Here is a 15,851-nt window from a genome sequence, read left to right on the forward strand (position 1 = left end):
CGTTTCATTTGCTCTTGGCTGTGCATCTCTGAAAAAGAGACATCTTCAACTTGGGCCTTGGTTTAGATATTCTGGATGATAAAAGCAATAATGATCTGAGAAGTATGTGAACATCTGTCCATAAAGACAGGTTTGACATGCAGTCGTCCGTCGCTATGTCACGGCTCGCCTTCGCTATGTCACGGTTTACCTTCGCTATGTCACGGTTTACCTTCGCTATGTCACGGTTTACCTTCGCTATGTCACGGTTTACCTTCGCTATGTCACATTTCACCTTCGCTATGTCACGGTGTACCTTTGCTATGTCACGGCTCGCCATCGCTATGTCACGGTTTACCTTCGCTATGTCACGGTGTACCTTCGCTATGTCACAGTTTGCCTTCGCTATGTCACGGTTTACCTTCGCTATGTCACAGTTTGCCTTTGCTATGTCACAGTTCACCTTCGCTATGTCATGGTTCGCCTTCGCTATGTCACGGTTTACCTTCGCTATGTCACAGTTTGCCTTTGCTATGTCACAGTTCACCTTCGCTATGTCACGTTCGCCTTCGCTATGTCACGGTTTACCTTCGCTCTGTCACGGTGTACCTTCGCTCTGTCACGGTGTACCTTCGCTATGTCACGGTGTACCTTCGCTATGTCACGGTGTACCTTCGCTATGTCACAGTTCGCCTTCGCTATGTCACGGTTTACCTTCGCTATGTCACGGCTCGCCTTCGCTATGTCACGGTTTACCTTCGCTATGTCACGGTTCACCTTCGCTATGTCACGGCTCGCCTTTGCTATGTCACGGTTCACCTTCGCTATGTCACGGTGTACCTTCGCTATGTCACGGTGTACCTTCGCTATGTCACGGTGTACCTTCGCTATGTCACGGTGTACCTTTGCTATGTCACAGTTCACCTTCGCTATGTCACGGTTTACCTTTGCTATGTCACGGCTCGCCTTTGCTATGTCACGGTTCACCTTCGCTATGTCACGGTTCACCTTCGCTATGTCACGGCTCGCCTTCGCTATGTCACGGTTTACCTTCGCTATGTCACGGCTGCCGCACAACGTTACACCATACAAGGTTACGTTACGGCGTACAACGTTGCAGCGTGCAAAGTTACAACGTACGCCGTACAACGTTAAGCCGTACAACGTTACGCCGTACAACGTTAAGTTACGGCATACAGCGTTACGCCGTACAACGTTACGCCATACAACGTTACGCCGTACAACGTTACGCCATACAGCGTTACGCCGTACAACGTTACGCCGTACAACGTTACGCCGTACAACGTTACGCCGTACAACGTTACGCCGTACAACGTTACGCCGTACAGCGTTACGCCGTACAACGTTACGCCGTACAACGTTACGCCGTACAACGTTACGCCGTACAACGTTAAGTTACGCCGTACGTTACTTTAAGCCGTACGTTACTTTAAGCCGTACGTTACTTTAAGCCGTACGTTACTTTAAGCCGTACGTTACTTTAAGCCGTATGTTACTTTAAGCCGTACGTTACTTTAGCCCGTACGTTACTTTAAGCCGTACGTTACTTTAAGCCGTACGTTACTTTAAGCCGTACGTTAGGCCATAGTGGTCCAAGGCTGTCCAATGAGGAGCTGCAGACGACCCCCTCCCATCCGTCGCGGCCCATCGGTCACTCGATTTGTGAGGCGTTCTTTCTTTTTCACTGGGTTTCTTATTCTCCTTCATGTTGTGTGTTGGTTTCTGGACGGTGGGCAGGAACGTCCAGGGTCTGATGAAGGTGATCGGACATCTGCTCCAGATGCAGGCGGATCTCCGAGACAGACGGACGCTCTTCGTCTGTCCCTATTCTGTGAGGTAAGCCTGGAACCAGCGTACTATCTGCAGTCAGATAACACCGAGGAACCACAGGACTGTTCTGGAACCATGCAAACATGAGGCAAGGTCAGGTGAAAGGGACGTGCCCCGTTACCCCTCCAGACGACCAGCAGGTCTCTGGTGGGGGCTGGATGTCTCCTCTCTGTTTTGCAGGAGCAGCCCCCACCCATACGTCACAGCCCTGGAGAACCGCGGGGACTGCTGGCCGGCTCTGCTGCTGGAGGTCGGTGACTTCATCCGGCGGGCGGCGGACAGGTTCGAGTGGTTGTCCATCGGCCCCTGAACCCCCCCCATACAGTGGCTCCCACCCCTGCATCTGTGGTCAGGAGCCCCCTCCAGGGTCGCATGTTTGAGCCTTTTCTTTCTGTGTGCTTCTGGCCTGCAGAAACGAGCCAGCCTACGTCACCATGCTGGCCCCCCTCCTGCAGTACCTGTACTGCCAGCCTCAGAGACCCCCCCAGCAGGCCCTCCTGAGACACAACCTCCTCAAGGTGCTGCTGAGCGCACGGCCCGGACCTGCATCGGCCCCCCCTGCAGTGACTGATGCTCTGCTGCGCTGCCTCTGTCAGCTTGTTCCTCACATGCCGGTGACTGATCAGCCAGTGACATGGGGGGGGGGGGGGGGGGGTCAGCGGCAGCATGGGTTAAGGGCGTGTCATCCCGTGTGCCGGCAGGTGGACAGCGTGGAGGCCGTGCTGGAGCTGGGGGCGTTCGTAGACGCTCTGCTTCAGGGTCTCCTGGTAGCCTCGGATCGCTGGAGCAGCCAAAGGGGGGGGCTCCTCCTGCAGCTCCTTTGTGCCTGTCGCCTCTGCCTCGCGTTGGACGCCGACGGGCGACCCCTCCTCGGCCTCCTGCAGCAGCTCCTGCCCGCCTGCCACCAGGTGAGGCCTGGTAGCAGGTGGGCGGTTGCCATGTGAACGGTACTGTCTCCACCCTAAACCTATATGCTAATTGCAGGAGCTGCCGTTGGATGAACTGCTGATGGGCGTGGCCCTGCTCCTCCTGGAGGCCCCCCCAGCCCTGCAGAGCGGCCTGCTCACTCTGGGTAAACACCATGTTTGTCTTCATGCTCAGAACCCCCCATTCCTTTCAGAGCAGGAACTTGTGAGTCACCAGTGAACCCCCCCCCCCCCAGCACTGAGTCTGGTCCCGGAGCGAGCCGAGCCGCCGCCCTGGCTGAGTCCGGTCCTGGTTCTTCCTGTACTGCAGCTTCTGCTGTGCTCCAGCCTCACCGAGCCACTGGCTGACCGCCGGACTCACACCCTCAACCGGGACCTTGGCCCTCCGTCTGCTCCGCCGTGTCAGCAGGGACACGGATAAACCCCAACAGGTGACGAGTCTCCCCCCCACCGGTCCCCCACAGAGGGGACCGGTTTACAGAGAAACGATCGTCACTGCAGGAACATGTTTCAGCCGCGGGCTGAAACATGTTCCTGCAGTGTTCATGTCCTCCTCACCTGTCTCCCCCTCACCTGTCTCCCCCTCACCTGTCTCCCCCTCACCTGTCTCCTCCTCACCTGTCTCCTCCTCACCTGTTTCCTCCTCACCTGTCTCCTCCTCACCTGTCTCCTCCTCACCTGTTTCCTCCTCACCCGTTTCCTCCTTACCTGTCTCCCCCTCACCCGTCTCCTCCTCACCCGTCTCCTCCTCACCCGTCTCCCCCTCACCCGTTTCCTCCTCACCCGTCTCCTCCTCACCCGTCTCGCCCTCACCTGTCTCCTCCTCACCTGTTTCCTCCTCACCCGTCTCCCCCTCACCTGTCTCCTCCTCACCTGTTTCCTCCTCACCCGTCTCCCCCTCACCCGTCTCCTCCTCACCCGTCTCCTCCTCACCCGTTTCCTCCTCACCCGTTTCCTCCTCACCCGTTTCCTCCTCACCCGTTTCCCTCCTCACCCGTCTCCCCCTCACCCGTCTCCCCTCACCCGTTTCCTCCTCACCCGTCTCCTCCTCACCCGTCTCCCCTCACCCGTTTCCTCCTCACCCGTTTCTCCTCACCCGTTTCCTCCTCACCCGTCTCCTCCTCACCTGTCTCCTCCTCACCCGTCTCCTCCTCTCCCCCTCACCCGTCTCCTCCTCACCCGTCTCCTCCCTCACCCGTTCCTCCTCACCCTCTCCTCCTCACCCCTCTCCCCCTCACCCGTCTCCTCCTCACCCGTTTCCTCCTCACCCGTCTTCTCCTCACCCCTCTCCCCTCACCCCTTCTCCTCCTCACCCATCCCCCTCACCCTCCCCCTCACCCGTCTCCTCCTCACCCGCGTCCTCTCCTCACCCGTCCTCCTCCTCACCCGTCTCCTCCTCACCCGTCTCCTCCTCACCCCTCTCCCCCTCACCTGTCTCCTCCACACCCGTCTCCCCCTCACCCGTCTCCCCCTCACCGTCTCCTCCTCACCGTCTCCTCCTCACCCGTCTCCTCCTCACCCCTCTCCCCCTCACCTGTCTCCTCCTACCCCGTCTCCCCTCACCCGTCTCCCCCTCACCCGTCTCCTCCTCACCCGTTTCCTCCTCACCTGTCTCCCCCTCACCCGTCTCCTCCCTCACCCGTCTCCCCCTCACCCGTTTCCTCCTCACCCGTCTCCTCCTCACCCGTCTCCCCCTCACCCTTTTCCTCCTCACCCGTTTCCTCCTCACCCGTTTCCCTCCTCACCCGTCTCCTCCTCACCTGTCTCCTCCTCACCCGTCTCCTCCTCACCCCTCTCCCCCTCACCTGTCTCCTCCTCACCTGTCTCCTCCTCACCCGTCTCCACCTCACCCGTCTCCTCCTCACCCGTTTCCTCCTCACTCCCTCTCCCCCTCACCTGTCTCCTCCTCACCCGTTTCCTCCTCACCCGTCTCCTCCTCACCCTCTCCCCCTCACCCCTCTCCTCCTCACCCGTCTCCCCCTCACCCGTCTCCCCCTCACCCGTTTCCTCCTCACCCATCTCCTCACCCCTCTCCCCCTCACCTGTCTCCTCCTCACCCGTCTCCCCCTCACCCGTCTCCCCCTCACCCGTCTCCCCCTCACCCGTCTCCTCCTCACCCGTCTCCTCCTCACCCGTCTCCTCCTCACCCGTCTCCCCCTCACCCGTCTCCTCCTCACCCGTCTCCCCCTCACCCGTCTCCCCCTCACCCGTCACCTCCTCACCCGTTTCCTCCTCACCTGTCTCCCCCTCACCCACCCGTCTCCTCCTCACCCGTCTCACCCGTTTCCTCCTCACCCGTCTCCTCCTCACCCGTCTCCTCCTCACCCGTCTCCTCCTCACCCGTCTCCCCCTCACCCGTTTCCTCCTCACCCGTTTCCTCCTCACCCGTTTCCTCCTCACCCGTTTCCTCCTCACCCGTTTCCTCCTCACCCGTCTCCTCCTCACCCGTCTCTCCTCACCCGTCTCCTCCTCACCCCTCTCCCCTCACCTGTCTCCTCCTCACCTGTCTCCTCCTCACCCGTCTCCTCCTCACCCGTTTCCTCCTCACCCGTCTCCTCCTCACCCCTCTCCCCCTCACCCGTCTCCTCCTCACCCGTCTCCCCCTCACCCGTCTCCCCCTCACCCGTCTCCTCCTCACCCGTTTCCTCCTCACCTGTCTCCCCCTCACCCGTCTCCTCCTCACCCGTCTCCCCCTCACCCGTTTCCTCCTCACCCGTCTCCTCCTCACCCGTCTCCTCCTCACCCGTCTCCCCCTCACCCGTTTCCTCCTCACCCGTTTCCTCCTCACCCGTTTCCTCCTCACCCGTCTCCTCCTCACCCGTCTCCTCCTCACCCGTCTCCTCCTCACCCCTCTCCCCCTCACCTGTCTCCTCCTCACCTGTCTCCTCCTCACCCGTCTCCTCCTCACCCGTTTCCTCCTCACCCGTCTCCTCCTCACCCCTCTCCCCCTCACCTGTCTCCTCCTCACCCGTTTCCTCCTCACCCGTCTCCTCCTCACCCCTCTCCCCCTCACCCCTCTCCTCACCCGTCTCCCCCTCACCCGTCTCCCCCTCCTCACCCGTCTCCTCCTCACCCGTCTCCTCACCCGTCTCCTCCTCACCCGTTTCCTCCTCACCCATCTCCTCCTCACCCCTTTCCCCCTCACCTGTCTCCTCCTCACCCGTCTCCCCCTCACCCGTCTCCCCCTCACCCGTCTCCTCCTCACCCGTCTCCTCCTCACCCGTCTCCTCCTCACCCGTCTCCCCCTCACCCGTCTCCTCCTCACCCGTCTCCCCCTCACCCGTCTCCCCCTCACCCGTCTCCTCCTCACCCGTTTCCTCCTCACCTGTCTCCCCCTCACCCGTCTCCTCCTCACCCGTCTCCCCCTCACCCGTTTCCTCCTCACCCGTCTCCTCCTCACCCGTCTCCTCCTCACCCGTCTCCCCCTCACCCGTTTCCTCCTCACCCGTTTCCTCCTCACCCGTTTCCTCCTCACCCGTTTCCTCCTCACCCGTCTCCTCCTCACCTGTCTCCTCCTCACCCGTCTCCTCCTCACCCCTCTCCCCCTCACCTGTCTCCTCCTCACCTGTCTCCTCACCCGTCTCCTCCTCACCCGTTTCCTCCTCACCCGTCTCCTCCTCACCCCTCTCCCCCTCACCTGTCTCCTCACCCGTTTCCTCCTCACCCGTCTCCTCCTCACCCCTCTCCCCTCCCCTCTCCTCCTCACCCGTCTCCCCTCACCCGTCTCCCCCTCACCCGTCTCCTCCTCACCCGTCTCCTCCTCACCCGTTTCCTCCTCACCCGTCTCCTACTCACCCCTCTCCCCCTCACCTGTCTCCTCCTCACCCGTCTCCCCCTCACCCGTCTCCCCCTCACCTGTCTCCCCCTCACCCGTCTCCTCCTCACCCGTCTCCCCCTCACCCGTTTCCTCCTCACCCGTCTCCTCCTCACCCGTCTCCTCCTCACCCGTCTCCCCCTCACCCGTTTCCTCCTCACCCGTTTCCTCCTCACCCGTTTCCTCCTCACCCGTTTCCTCCTCACCCGTCTCCTCCTCACCTGTCTCCTCCTCACCCGTCTCCTCCTCACCCCTCTCCCCCTCACCTGTCTCCTCCTCACCTGTCTCCTCCTCACCTGTCTCCTCCTCACCCGTCTCCTCCTCACCCGTTTCCTCCTCACCCGTCTCCTCCTCACCCCTCTCCCCCTCACCTGTCTCCTCACCCGTTTCCTCCTCACCCGTCTCCTCCTCACCCCTCTCCCCCTCACCCCTCTCCTCCTCACCCGTCTCCCCCTCACCCGTCTCCCCTCACCCGTCTCCTCCTCACCCGTCTCCTCCTCACCCGTCTCCTCCTCACCCGTCTCCCCCTCACCCGTCTCCTCCTCACCCGTCTCCTCCTCACCCGTCTCCTCCTCACCCGTCTCCTCCTCACCCGTCTCCTCCTCACCCGTCTCCTCCTCACCCGTCTCCTCCTCACCCGTTTCCTCCTCACCCGTCTCCTCCTCACCCCTCTCCCCCTCACCTGTCTCCTCCTCACCCGTCTCCCCCTCACCCGTCTCCCCCCTCACCTGTCTCCCCCTCACCCGTCTCCTCCTCACCCGTCTCCCCCTCACCCGTTTCCTCCTCACCCGTCTCCTCCTCACCCGTCTCCTCCTCACCCGTCTCCCCCTCACCCGTTTCCTCCTCACCCGTTTCCTCCTCACCCGTTTCCTCCTCACCCGTTTCCTCCTCACCCGTCTCCTCCTCACCTGTCTCCTCCTCACCCGTCTCCTCCTCACCCTCTCCCCCTCACCTGTCTCCTCCTCACCTGTCTCCTCCTCACCTGTCTCCTCCTCACCCGTCTCCTCCTCACCCGTTTCCTCCTCACCCGTCTCCTCCTCACCCCTCTCCCCCTCACCTGTCTCCTCACCCGTTTCCTCCTCACCCGTCTCCTCCTCACCCCTCTCCCCCTCACCCCTCTCCTCCTCACCCGTCTCCCCCTCACCCGTCTCCTCCTCACCCGTCTCCTCCTCACCCGTCTCCTCCTCACCCGTTTCCTCCTCACCCGTCTCCTCCTCACCCTCTCCCCCTCACCTGTCTCCTCCTCACCCGTCTCCCTCTCACCCGTCTCCCCCTCACCCGTCTCCTCCTCACCCGTCTCCTCCTCACCCGTCTCCTCCTCACCCGTCTCCTCCTCACCCGTCTCCCCCTCACCCGTCTCCTCCTCACCCGTCTCCTCCTCACCCGTCCTCCTCCTCACCCGTCTCCTCCTCACCCGTCTCCTCCTCACCCGTCTCCTCCTCACCCGTCTCCCCCTCACCCGTCTCCCCCTCACCCGTCTCCTCCTCACCCGTCTCCTCCTCACCCGTCTCCTCCTCACCCGTCTCCCCCTCACCCGTTTCCTCCTCACCCGTTTCCTCCTCACCCGTTTCCTCCTCACCCGTTCCTCCTCACCCGTCTCCTCCTCACCCGTCTCCTCCTCACCCCTCTCCCCCTCACCTGTCTCCTCCTCACCTGTCTCCTCCTCACCCGTCTCCCTCCTCACCCGTTTCCTCCTCACCCGTCTCCTCCTCACCCCTCTCCCCCTCACCTGTCTCCTCACCCGTTTCCTCCTCACCCGTCTCCTCCTCACCCCTCTCCCCCTCACCCCTCTCCTCCTCACCCGTCTCCCCCTCACCCGTCTCCCCCTCACCCGTCTCCTCCTCACCCGTCTCCTCCTCACCCGTTTCCTCCTCACCCGTCTCCTCCTCACCCCTCTCCCCCTCACCTGTCTCCTCCTCACCCGTCTCCCCCTCACCCGTCTCCCCCTCACCCGTCTCCTCCTCACCCGTCTCCTCCTCACCCGTCTCCTCCTCACCCGTCTCCCCCTCACCTGTCTCCCCCTCACCTGTCTCCTCCTCACCAGTCTGCTGCACCGCTGGAACTCCCGCTCTGCTCCTGGTACAGCGAGCTCAGCACAGCTCTGGCCGTTCTGCGTAAACTGGTGGCCGATCCGGCGGCGGCGGCTGATTGGCTGCTGTCTGTGAGCGCCGCCCTGTCATCGAGCCAGTGCCAGCTGGGCCCCCTCAGTCTCATGGTGGCCCATCTGATCCTGACGGGCGAGGAGGACATCAGCCGTCTGGCTCTGACCGCCAGCCAGGCGATAGCCTCAGCCGACCCCTGCCAGGTAGGCAAAGCACACAGATACTCAGGTGAACATGTGAGAAAGAACTTTGATCTAAAAGCAGGGCAGGTGATCCCTAACCCCCCCCCCCCCCCCCACCCAAAGGAAAGCAGAAAGCATGGCACACGACTTAACAACATGAAAGTAGTTCCCAAAACAAACTGATTGGGTGTTAGAGAATAGACCGCTAGACATCTTATTAATAATCAAACACACAATGGAACAGGCAGGCCTGTCATGACCGGCGCCGTGCACGTTCTGCTCCTCGAGTTCCAGTCCCGGGTCATTTTTATTGACACGGTTGAAGGGTGTGGCTTAGCTGGTTGCACACTCTGCCCACCAGATGGGGCTGTTCCTCTCAAAGTTAGAGCAATGGAAATAAACATAAATTATTCTAACATTCGGCTACTCCTCAATCTGGGGCCCATGACCCCCCTTCTTCCTGGACATTTTGCTAGCCTAAAATGGCTCAGGGTAGAAGACAGGGTTAAACAACTCAAAATGGGATTGGCATTTAAAATAGTCAATGCAGCTCTGCCCTCAGTCCCCTCAATCCCTGCATACCTGAATAAACACCTCCACAGATTTAGTGACACCCACAGCCACAACACTAGAGGGAGCTCAAACAACAACCTGATTACCCCCTCCTACAGGACCAACATGGGTAAATCATCTTTTTACAATACTGCCCCCTAAGGGTGGAACTGTTTGACTCCCGCCCTCAAAACATGCACCTCTTTGGCCTCCTTCAAAACGGCCCTAAAAATACACCTTTTAGGGGGACAGAAACGGAGATAGTCATCACGACTCTCTCCGGATCAACCCCCCCCCCCCTTTTTGTCCGCCTACGTTGTACATATTATGTGTCTTTTTAATTTATTGTTATTTTGCATCAATTGAGTAATTTAATATTAGTTTTATTTGTATTGTTAAATGTCGATGATTTATGTACGAAGGACTTTCAACGGAAACAAGACCGCAAGGGCTTTTTGGAAATGCTCCTCTTAGACAGGATGTTTGACTGTACTTGTACTGTAATACTTGCTACTGTTTGACTGTACTTGTACTGTAATACATGCTACTGTGTGACTGCACTTGTACTGTAATACATGCTACTGTTTGACTGTACCTGTACTGGAATACATGCTACTGTGTGACTGTACTTGTACTGTAATACATGCTACTGTTTGACTGTACTTGTACTGTAATACATGCTACTGTTTACTGTACTTGTACGGTAATACATGCTACTGTTTACTGTACGACTTATATTCATCAAACATGACGACCAGAGGAGACATTAACCTGTTATGATCTGATGCTATATGAATACGATAGAATTGTAACAGGAGACACGGCGTAATGACCTGTAATGACCTGTAATGACCTGTAATGACCTCCTTCATTCTTAGCTCTCATTAGCACCGTGGTTGGGACCAGCCGCTCTGGTGCCCATCATGTCGGTGGAAATGGTGCTGGACATCAACTCTGTTCTGAACAAGGCACCGCTGTGAATGGAAGAACTCCATGCGTAATGGAGCGAGGACGAATAATAATACATTTTATTTATATAGCGAGGACGAATAATAATACATTTTATTTATATAGCGAGGACGAATAATGATACATTTTATTTATATAGCGAGGACGAATAATAATACATTTTATTTATATAGCGCTTTTCTGAGAACTCAAAGACGCTTTACAGTGTACATAATAAAAACAGTAAAGTGATACAGAAAATACAAACAATAAAAATGTGAACACGGTTATAAAATCAATAAAATTCAAACAGTAAAATAATACATTAAAAGCAATGTCGAACAGATAAGTTTTGAGATCTTTTTAAAATGTATTTAGATCCGGGCAAGCTCGTAGCGGTTGTGGTAAGACGGAGAAGGCTCTGTCTCCCCAGCTTCGGAGCTTGGTCCTTCAGGGGAGGGACAGGAGGTTGGGGTCGGAGGAGCGGAGGGAACGAGATGGGGTGTGATGGTGGAGCAGATCTGTGAGGTGGGGGGGGCAGATTATGGAGAGCTTTGAAAGTGATGAGGAGGACTTTGAACTGTATTCGTTGGGGGACCGGGAGCCAGTAAAGGTTTTTAAGGACCGGGGTGATGTGTTCACGGGAGCGGTGTGGGTGAGGAGGCGAGCAGCGGCGTTTTGAATGTATTGCAGTTTATGTAGGGTTTTTGATGGTGTACCATAGAGTACTATTGCAGTAGTCGATTCTGGAAGTGACGAAGGCATGGATCAGGGTTTCGGTGGCGGAGAAGGAGAGTGACGGGCGGAGGCGAGCTCTGTTCTTGAGATGAAAGAATGCAGTCCGGGTTATTTGTTTAACATGATGGTGAAATGACAGTCGAATCGAGGAGGACGCCGAGGCTGCGGATGAGTGGGGACGGAGTGAGGGGGGTGTTGTCGATAGTTACCGTATTTTCCACACTATAAGGCGCACTGCATTATAAGGCGCACCTTCAATTAGTGACCTGTTTTAGAACTTTGTCCACATATAAGGCGCACCGCACTATAAGGCGCATGGAAACTACTGTAGTGGCTGGAGTTGCGTTGTGCATGCACTAAGTGGAGCCGCGCTAAAGGGAATGCCAGCAAAACAGTCAGATAATTCAGTTCCCACGCAGTTCGCTTGCAAACTTGTCCTTAGAAGGATCCTCCTTTTCACCGTCGGCCCAGGTCAACGTCTTGTAGATTTCTCTGCCTTGCTCACTGGTACCGAGCCAGCCGGCTGGTTGCTCAGCTGTTAGCTGATCCTTCCAGACTTAAGTTTCACTTTCCTGTAACTCTATCTCCCCTCCCTCTCTCTGTCGCCTGCGTGCTTCTCTCTCTCACTCACTCACTCTCGGGGGAGGGGCGCACACCTCAGACACAGACACACTGAGCTCCCGATCCCAACACACACACAAAACTATGGTGGCTGCCATTACCGTATTAACCATATAAAAGGCGCACCTCACTATAAGGCTTAGGGTCAAGTTTTGAGAAAATTAGAGGCTTTTAGGCGCGCCTTATAGTGCGGAAAATACGGTAGTTAGTTTCTGCTGTGTCTTCAGGTTCCGCTGTGTCTTCAGGTTCCGCTGTGTCTTCAGGTTCCGCTGTGTCTTCAGGTTCCGCTGTGTCTTTAGTTTCCGCTGTGTCTTCAGGTTCGGCTGTGAAGGACAATAGTTTTTATTTTATGTCCACAGATTGAACTGACATCCTTCTGATGAGAATCTCTTCTCTCAACACAGGCTCTGCTTGTGTGTCCGTGTCTCTGGTGGAGGTGGGACAGCTGGACTTTGCTTTGGGACTGAAAGTGTCCCCTGTTTCACCTGATGTGTCCTCAGGTCCCCCCCCTGGTCCCTCTGCTGTTATTCAAACTGGGGAAGGAGAAGGATCCTCTCCGGGCTCATGCTGTGTTGAGCTGTCTGCCGAACCTCGGGACTCACAAGGTGCTGTGAGTCTCTGTTTGTCCACAGACTCCACACATTAACTCATTCAGTGCCGGCCGTGTTTTGCCTTATTGGATATTGTGTACTGTTACTATGTGAACACCGAACCGGCCAACGGAAGCATCAGGCCTCTTGTCTGCTGTAACAGTGTGATGGTGAGGGTTTTTCAGAACGCTGACTTCAGATCCTGTGAACCTGTGATGTTGCAGTTCTGCGTTCCCATGGTGATGCCGACCCTCCTCAGGCTCGCCAGCAGCCCCAGGCTGAGGGCGGTGGCGATGCGCCTCATGACGTCTCTCTGGAAGAAACAGGTTTGTGATTGTAGCGTTCTCAGACGACACGGGATAAACGTGCTAAAACTACACGTGAGACACGTGTTAAGTTCCCCCCTTGAACCTGCCACCTTATCATGGTGGGGGGGGTTTGAGTGCCCCCGGGGGCTATGTTGTCGGGAGCTTGTCTCCCATGGCGAACAGGTCCTGGGTGACCGGTCAGATTAGGAGCAGTTCGAAAGCCCCTATGAAAGAATTACAAGCGAGGACCGTGACGTTGCCCAGTATGGCGCAACTGCGGCCCCGCCCTGCAGCTAGGCCTGGGGTCGTTTGGTGGACTCGCCGTCGGCCGAGAGAACCATAGGGGACGGGTGCAATGTGGATAGGGTGGCAGTCGATGGCGGCGGGCTTGACGACCTGATCCCCAGACACAAAGACTAGCTCTTGGGACATGGAATGTCCCCTCGTTGGGCGGGAAGGAGCCGGAGGTTGAGAAGTACCATCTAGATATAGTCGGCCTCACCTGCACTCACAGCTTGGGCTCTGGACCCGAACCCACTGGAGTGCTGCATTTCTCTGGCGTTGCCACGGTGAGCGGCGGCGTGCTGGGGCGGGCTCGGTTATACCTGCAAAGCTCAGCCGTTAGCGTTTACCCCAGCGAACCTCCGGGAGAACTTCGGGGGACAGTGCCTCTGGACTGGCAGCGGGGTGGGGGGACCAGATGGTGTGCTCCAACTACAGGGGGCTCATGCTCCTCAGCGTGAGTCTATTCCAGGGTGCTGGAGGGGAGGTGTCTGCTGCCTCCGTGACCCGCCCCGGATTAGCGGTGAAAGATGGATGGATGGATTCAACACGTCAAAATTAGACATTTAACTCCACGTTAAAATGACCCAAAAGCTTACGCGAGTGAAACGTGTTCAAATGTAACATAATAAAAACCCTATTATGTTACATTAATAATGGTCATTAAAACGTTGCACTCGCCAGCGGAACGCACGTGACACAGATGCAGACGTTCTATTTTTTTATCTGAACGTGGACTGTCTCTTCCTCTAAGAATCGAATCTACCCGGAGCTGCAGGCTTTGCTGGGCCAGCAGGACGGCCGGGTGATGGTGGGGCGGGACACGCAGTGGGAGCAGGTCCTGGCCAGGTCCGCCTGCCTCAGGGACATCTGCAGAGAGAGGTCAGACCAGGACGCGCACCGGACCGAGCGTGGAACACGTACGAGTGTCCATGACCCCGACGCCGTCCTCACGCCTCTTCACTTTCGTTTTCCTGTGTGTGTGTGCGTGTGTGTGTGTGTGTGTGTGTGCGTGTGTGTGTGTGTGTGTGCGCGCGTGTGTGTGTGTGTGTGTGTGTGTCCTAGGCCTTACCAGCACTGCAGTGACATGTTGGCTTCCATCACATTAACTCTTCAGCAGTGCACCAGAGCAGACATGGCAACCCCAGCAGCTCTCGCTCTCCATGGACTGAAGGAGCTGTGTCAGGCAGAGGTCTCTCTCTCTCTCTCTCACACACACACACACACACACACGGTGTGTGTGTGTGTGTGTAATGGACCTCCTTCTGCAGGTGGTGGACATTGTGTCAACGTGGAGGAGTCTCGGGCCTCAGCTGAGCTGCGACCGTCGCCCCCTGGTGGTCAGAGCCACGGCTGAACTGCTGGCTCTGGTTCCTCAGCTCAGGGTCCGGTCAGAGGAGTACGAGGTACGGGATTGGTTCAGGAAGGCTTCAGTGGGCGTGTCCTAAACAAACCGACTGAACAGGACTGTCTGAATGATAAAGATTGAAGGTCTGACCATAAGTAACGACATTAAATTATGAAACGATGGAGTTAGTTGCTCTAAATGTCTGTTTACTTTCTGTTTCCAGAAACTGAAAGAGGAGGTTGTCAGCTTTCTGTGGACCTATGCCCTCAGCAAGGTGTGTGTGTGTGTGTGTGTGCGTGTGTGTGTGTGTGTGTGTGTGTGTGCGTGTGTTTTACACCTTTAAATGGAGCTTGTGAAACTGTTAAAGTCAGCTGCAATGCTTCAGAGGTAAATGTCACAGGGTGCTAATGGGAAGTCTGGTTTATGTTTTATTTATATAACTTGTTTATATAACAGGAAATCATCTCAATGCACTTTACAGGATCAGCAGGGAAAGACGGAACCCAATTTAGAGAGAGAGACTAGAAGGACCTGCAGACAGAGACAGAGAGAGGGACAAACAGAGGGAGAGAGAGAACAAGACTACAGGAAGAGAGAGAGATTACTGACATATATTTATAACATGAATAACCAGATAAAGGGGGAGGAGCTCAGTGTGTCATGATGTTAAGCCACCAATGCTGCCTAATGACAGCATATTGATTATATTGATTACTGCATCGATTAGTTATAAGCTTTGTTAAAAAGGAAAGTCTTTAATCTACTCTTGAACATAGAGATGGTGTCTGTCTCACGAACCAATCAGGGAGCTGATTCCACAATAAAGGAGCTTGATAACTGAAGCTCCGCCCCCCTGTCTGCTCTTGGATATTTCTGGAACCACGAGCAGGCCAGCATTTTGGGACCGCAGGGTTCTAGTGGGGCAATACGGGATAATCATCTCTGTAAGGTAAGGAGGGGCCTGGCCAGTGAGGGCTTTAAAAGTGAGTAGAAGGATTTTATATTCAATCCGTTCCCTAACAGGAAGCCAATGCAGAGACGCCAGAACAGGGGAAATGTGTTCTCTCAGTCTGGTTCCTGTTAGAACACGAGCTGCTGCGTTCTGGATTAGCTGGAGATGTTTAATAGACCTTTTTGGGCAGCCGGACAGTAAGGAGTTGCAGTAGTCCAGTCTGGAAGTCACCAAAGCATGGACTATTGTTTCTGCATCTTTTCGGGTTAGTAGGTGCCTGACCTTTGAAATATTCCGAAGGTGAAAGAACGCAGTCCTTGAAAGGTGCTTTATCTGGGACTGAAAGGACAGGTCCTGATCAAAGACTACCCCCAGATTCTTGGACGTGGTGCTGGTGGACACTGAGACGCCGTCTAGTTCAACCCAGCCGGTCAGACAGATGGCCGTCCACCATGAGCCTAGGTTCTGTCCAAGGTTTCTGCCCGTTAAAGGGAAGTTTTTCCTTGCCTCCGTTGCCAGAGTTCTTGCTCTTGTGGGGCAGGTTGGGTTCTGTGTTTCCCCGCTAATCCTGTAAAGTGCCTTGAGACGACTTGTATAAATAAAACTGAACTGAATTGAATTGAATTGAACTCCAACACTAGAACAAACATTTCTGAGA

The 15,851-nt window shown here is 56.3% G+C and overlaps 2 protein-coding genes across 2 annotated transcripts in view; one reads left to right on the forward strand and one right to left on the reverse strand.

Moving 5' to 3' along the window:
* The window catches only part of LOC137911801 (protein AF-9-like), a 23,699-nt gene extending 22,465 nt beyond the window's left edge, over nt 1-1,234 (reverse strand). Inside the window, exons 1-4 of the mRNA XM_068756183.1 lie at nt 1,230-1,234; nt 883-1,045; nt 652-798; nt 359-526 (exon numbers count right to left, since the gene is read on the reverse strand). Of these exons, the coding sequence (XP_068612284.1) occupies nt 359-526; nt 652-798; nt 883-1,045; nt 1,230-1,234 (483 nt within the window). The remainder of the gene's footprint in view (nt 1-358; nt 527-651; nt 799-882; nt 1,046-1,229) is intronic.
* Nucleotides 1,235-1,705: 471 nt separating this feature from the next.
* Nucleotides 1,706-15,851, forward strand: part of focad (focadhesin) — a 36,450-nt gene continuing 22,304 nt past the window's right edge. Inside the window, 14 exon segments of the mRNA XM_068756184.1 lie at nt 1,706-1,836; nt 2,011-2,112; nt 2,243-2,444; nt 2,532-2,738; nt 2,815-2,902; nt 2,993-3,132; nt 3,134-3,187; nt 8,615-8,875; nt 12,214-12,318; nt 12,528-12,629; nt 13,648-13,775; nt 13,959-14,085; nt 14,165-14,299; nt 14,465-14,515. Coding sequence (XP_068612285.1) covers nt 1,706-1,836; nt 2,011-2,112; nt 2,243-2,444; nt 2,532-2,738; nt 2,815-2,902; nt 2,993-3,132; nt 3,134-3,187; nt 8,615-8,875; nt 12,214-12,318; nt 12,528-12,629; nt 13,648-13,775; nt 13,959-14,085; nt 14,165-14,299; nt 14,465-14,515 — 1,833 coding nt within the window.

Source organism: Brachionichthys hirsutus, chromosome 23 (genome assembly GCF_040956055.1).
Source record: "Brachionichthys hirsutus isolate HB-005 chromosome 23, CSIRO-AGI_Bhir_v1, whole genome shotgun sequence".
Classification (NCBI taxonomy): Eukaryota; Metazoa; Chordata; class Actinopteri; order Lophiiformes; family Brachionichthyidae; genus Brachionichthys; species Brachionichthys hirsutus.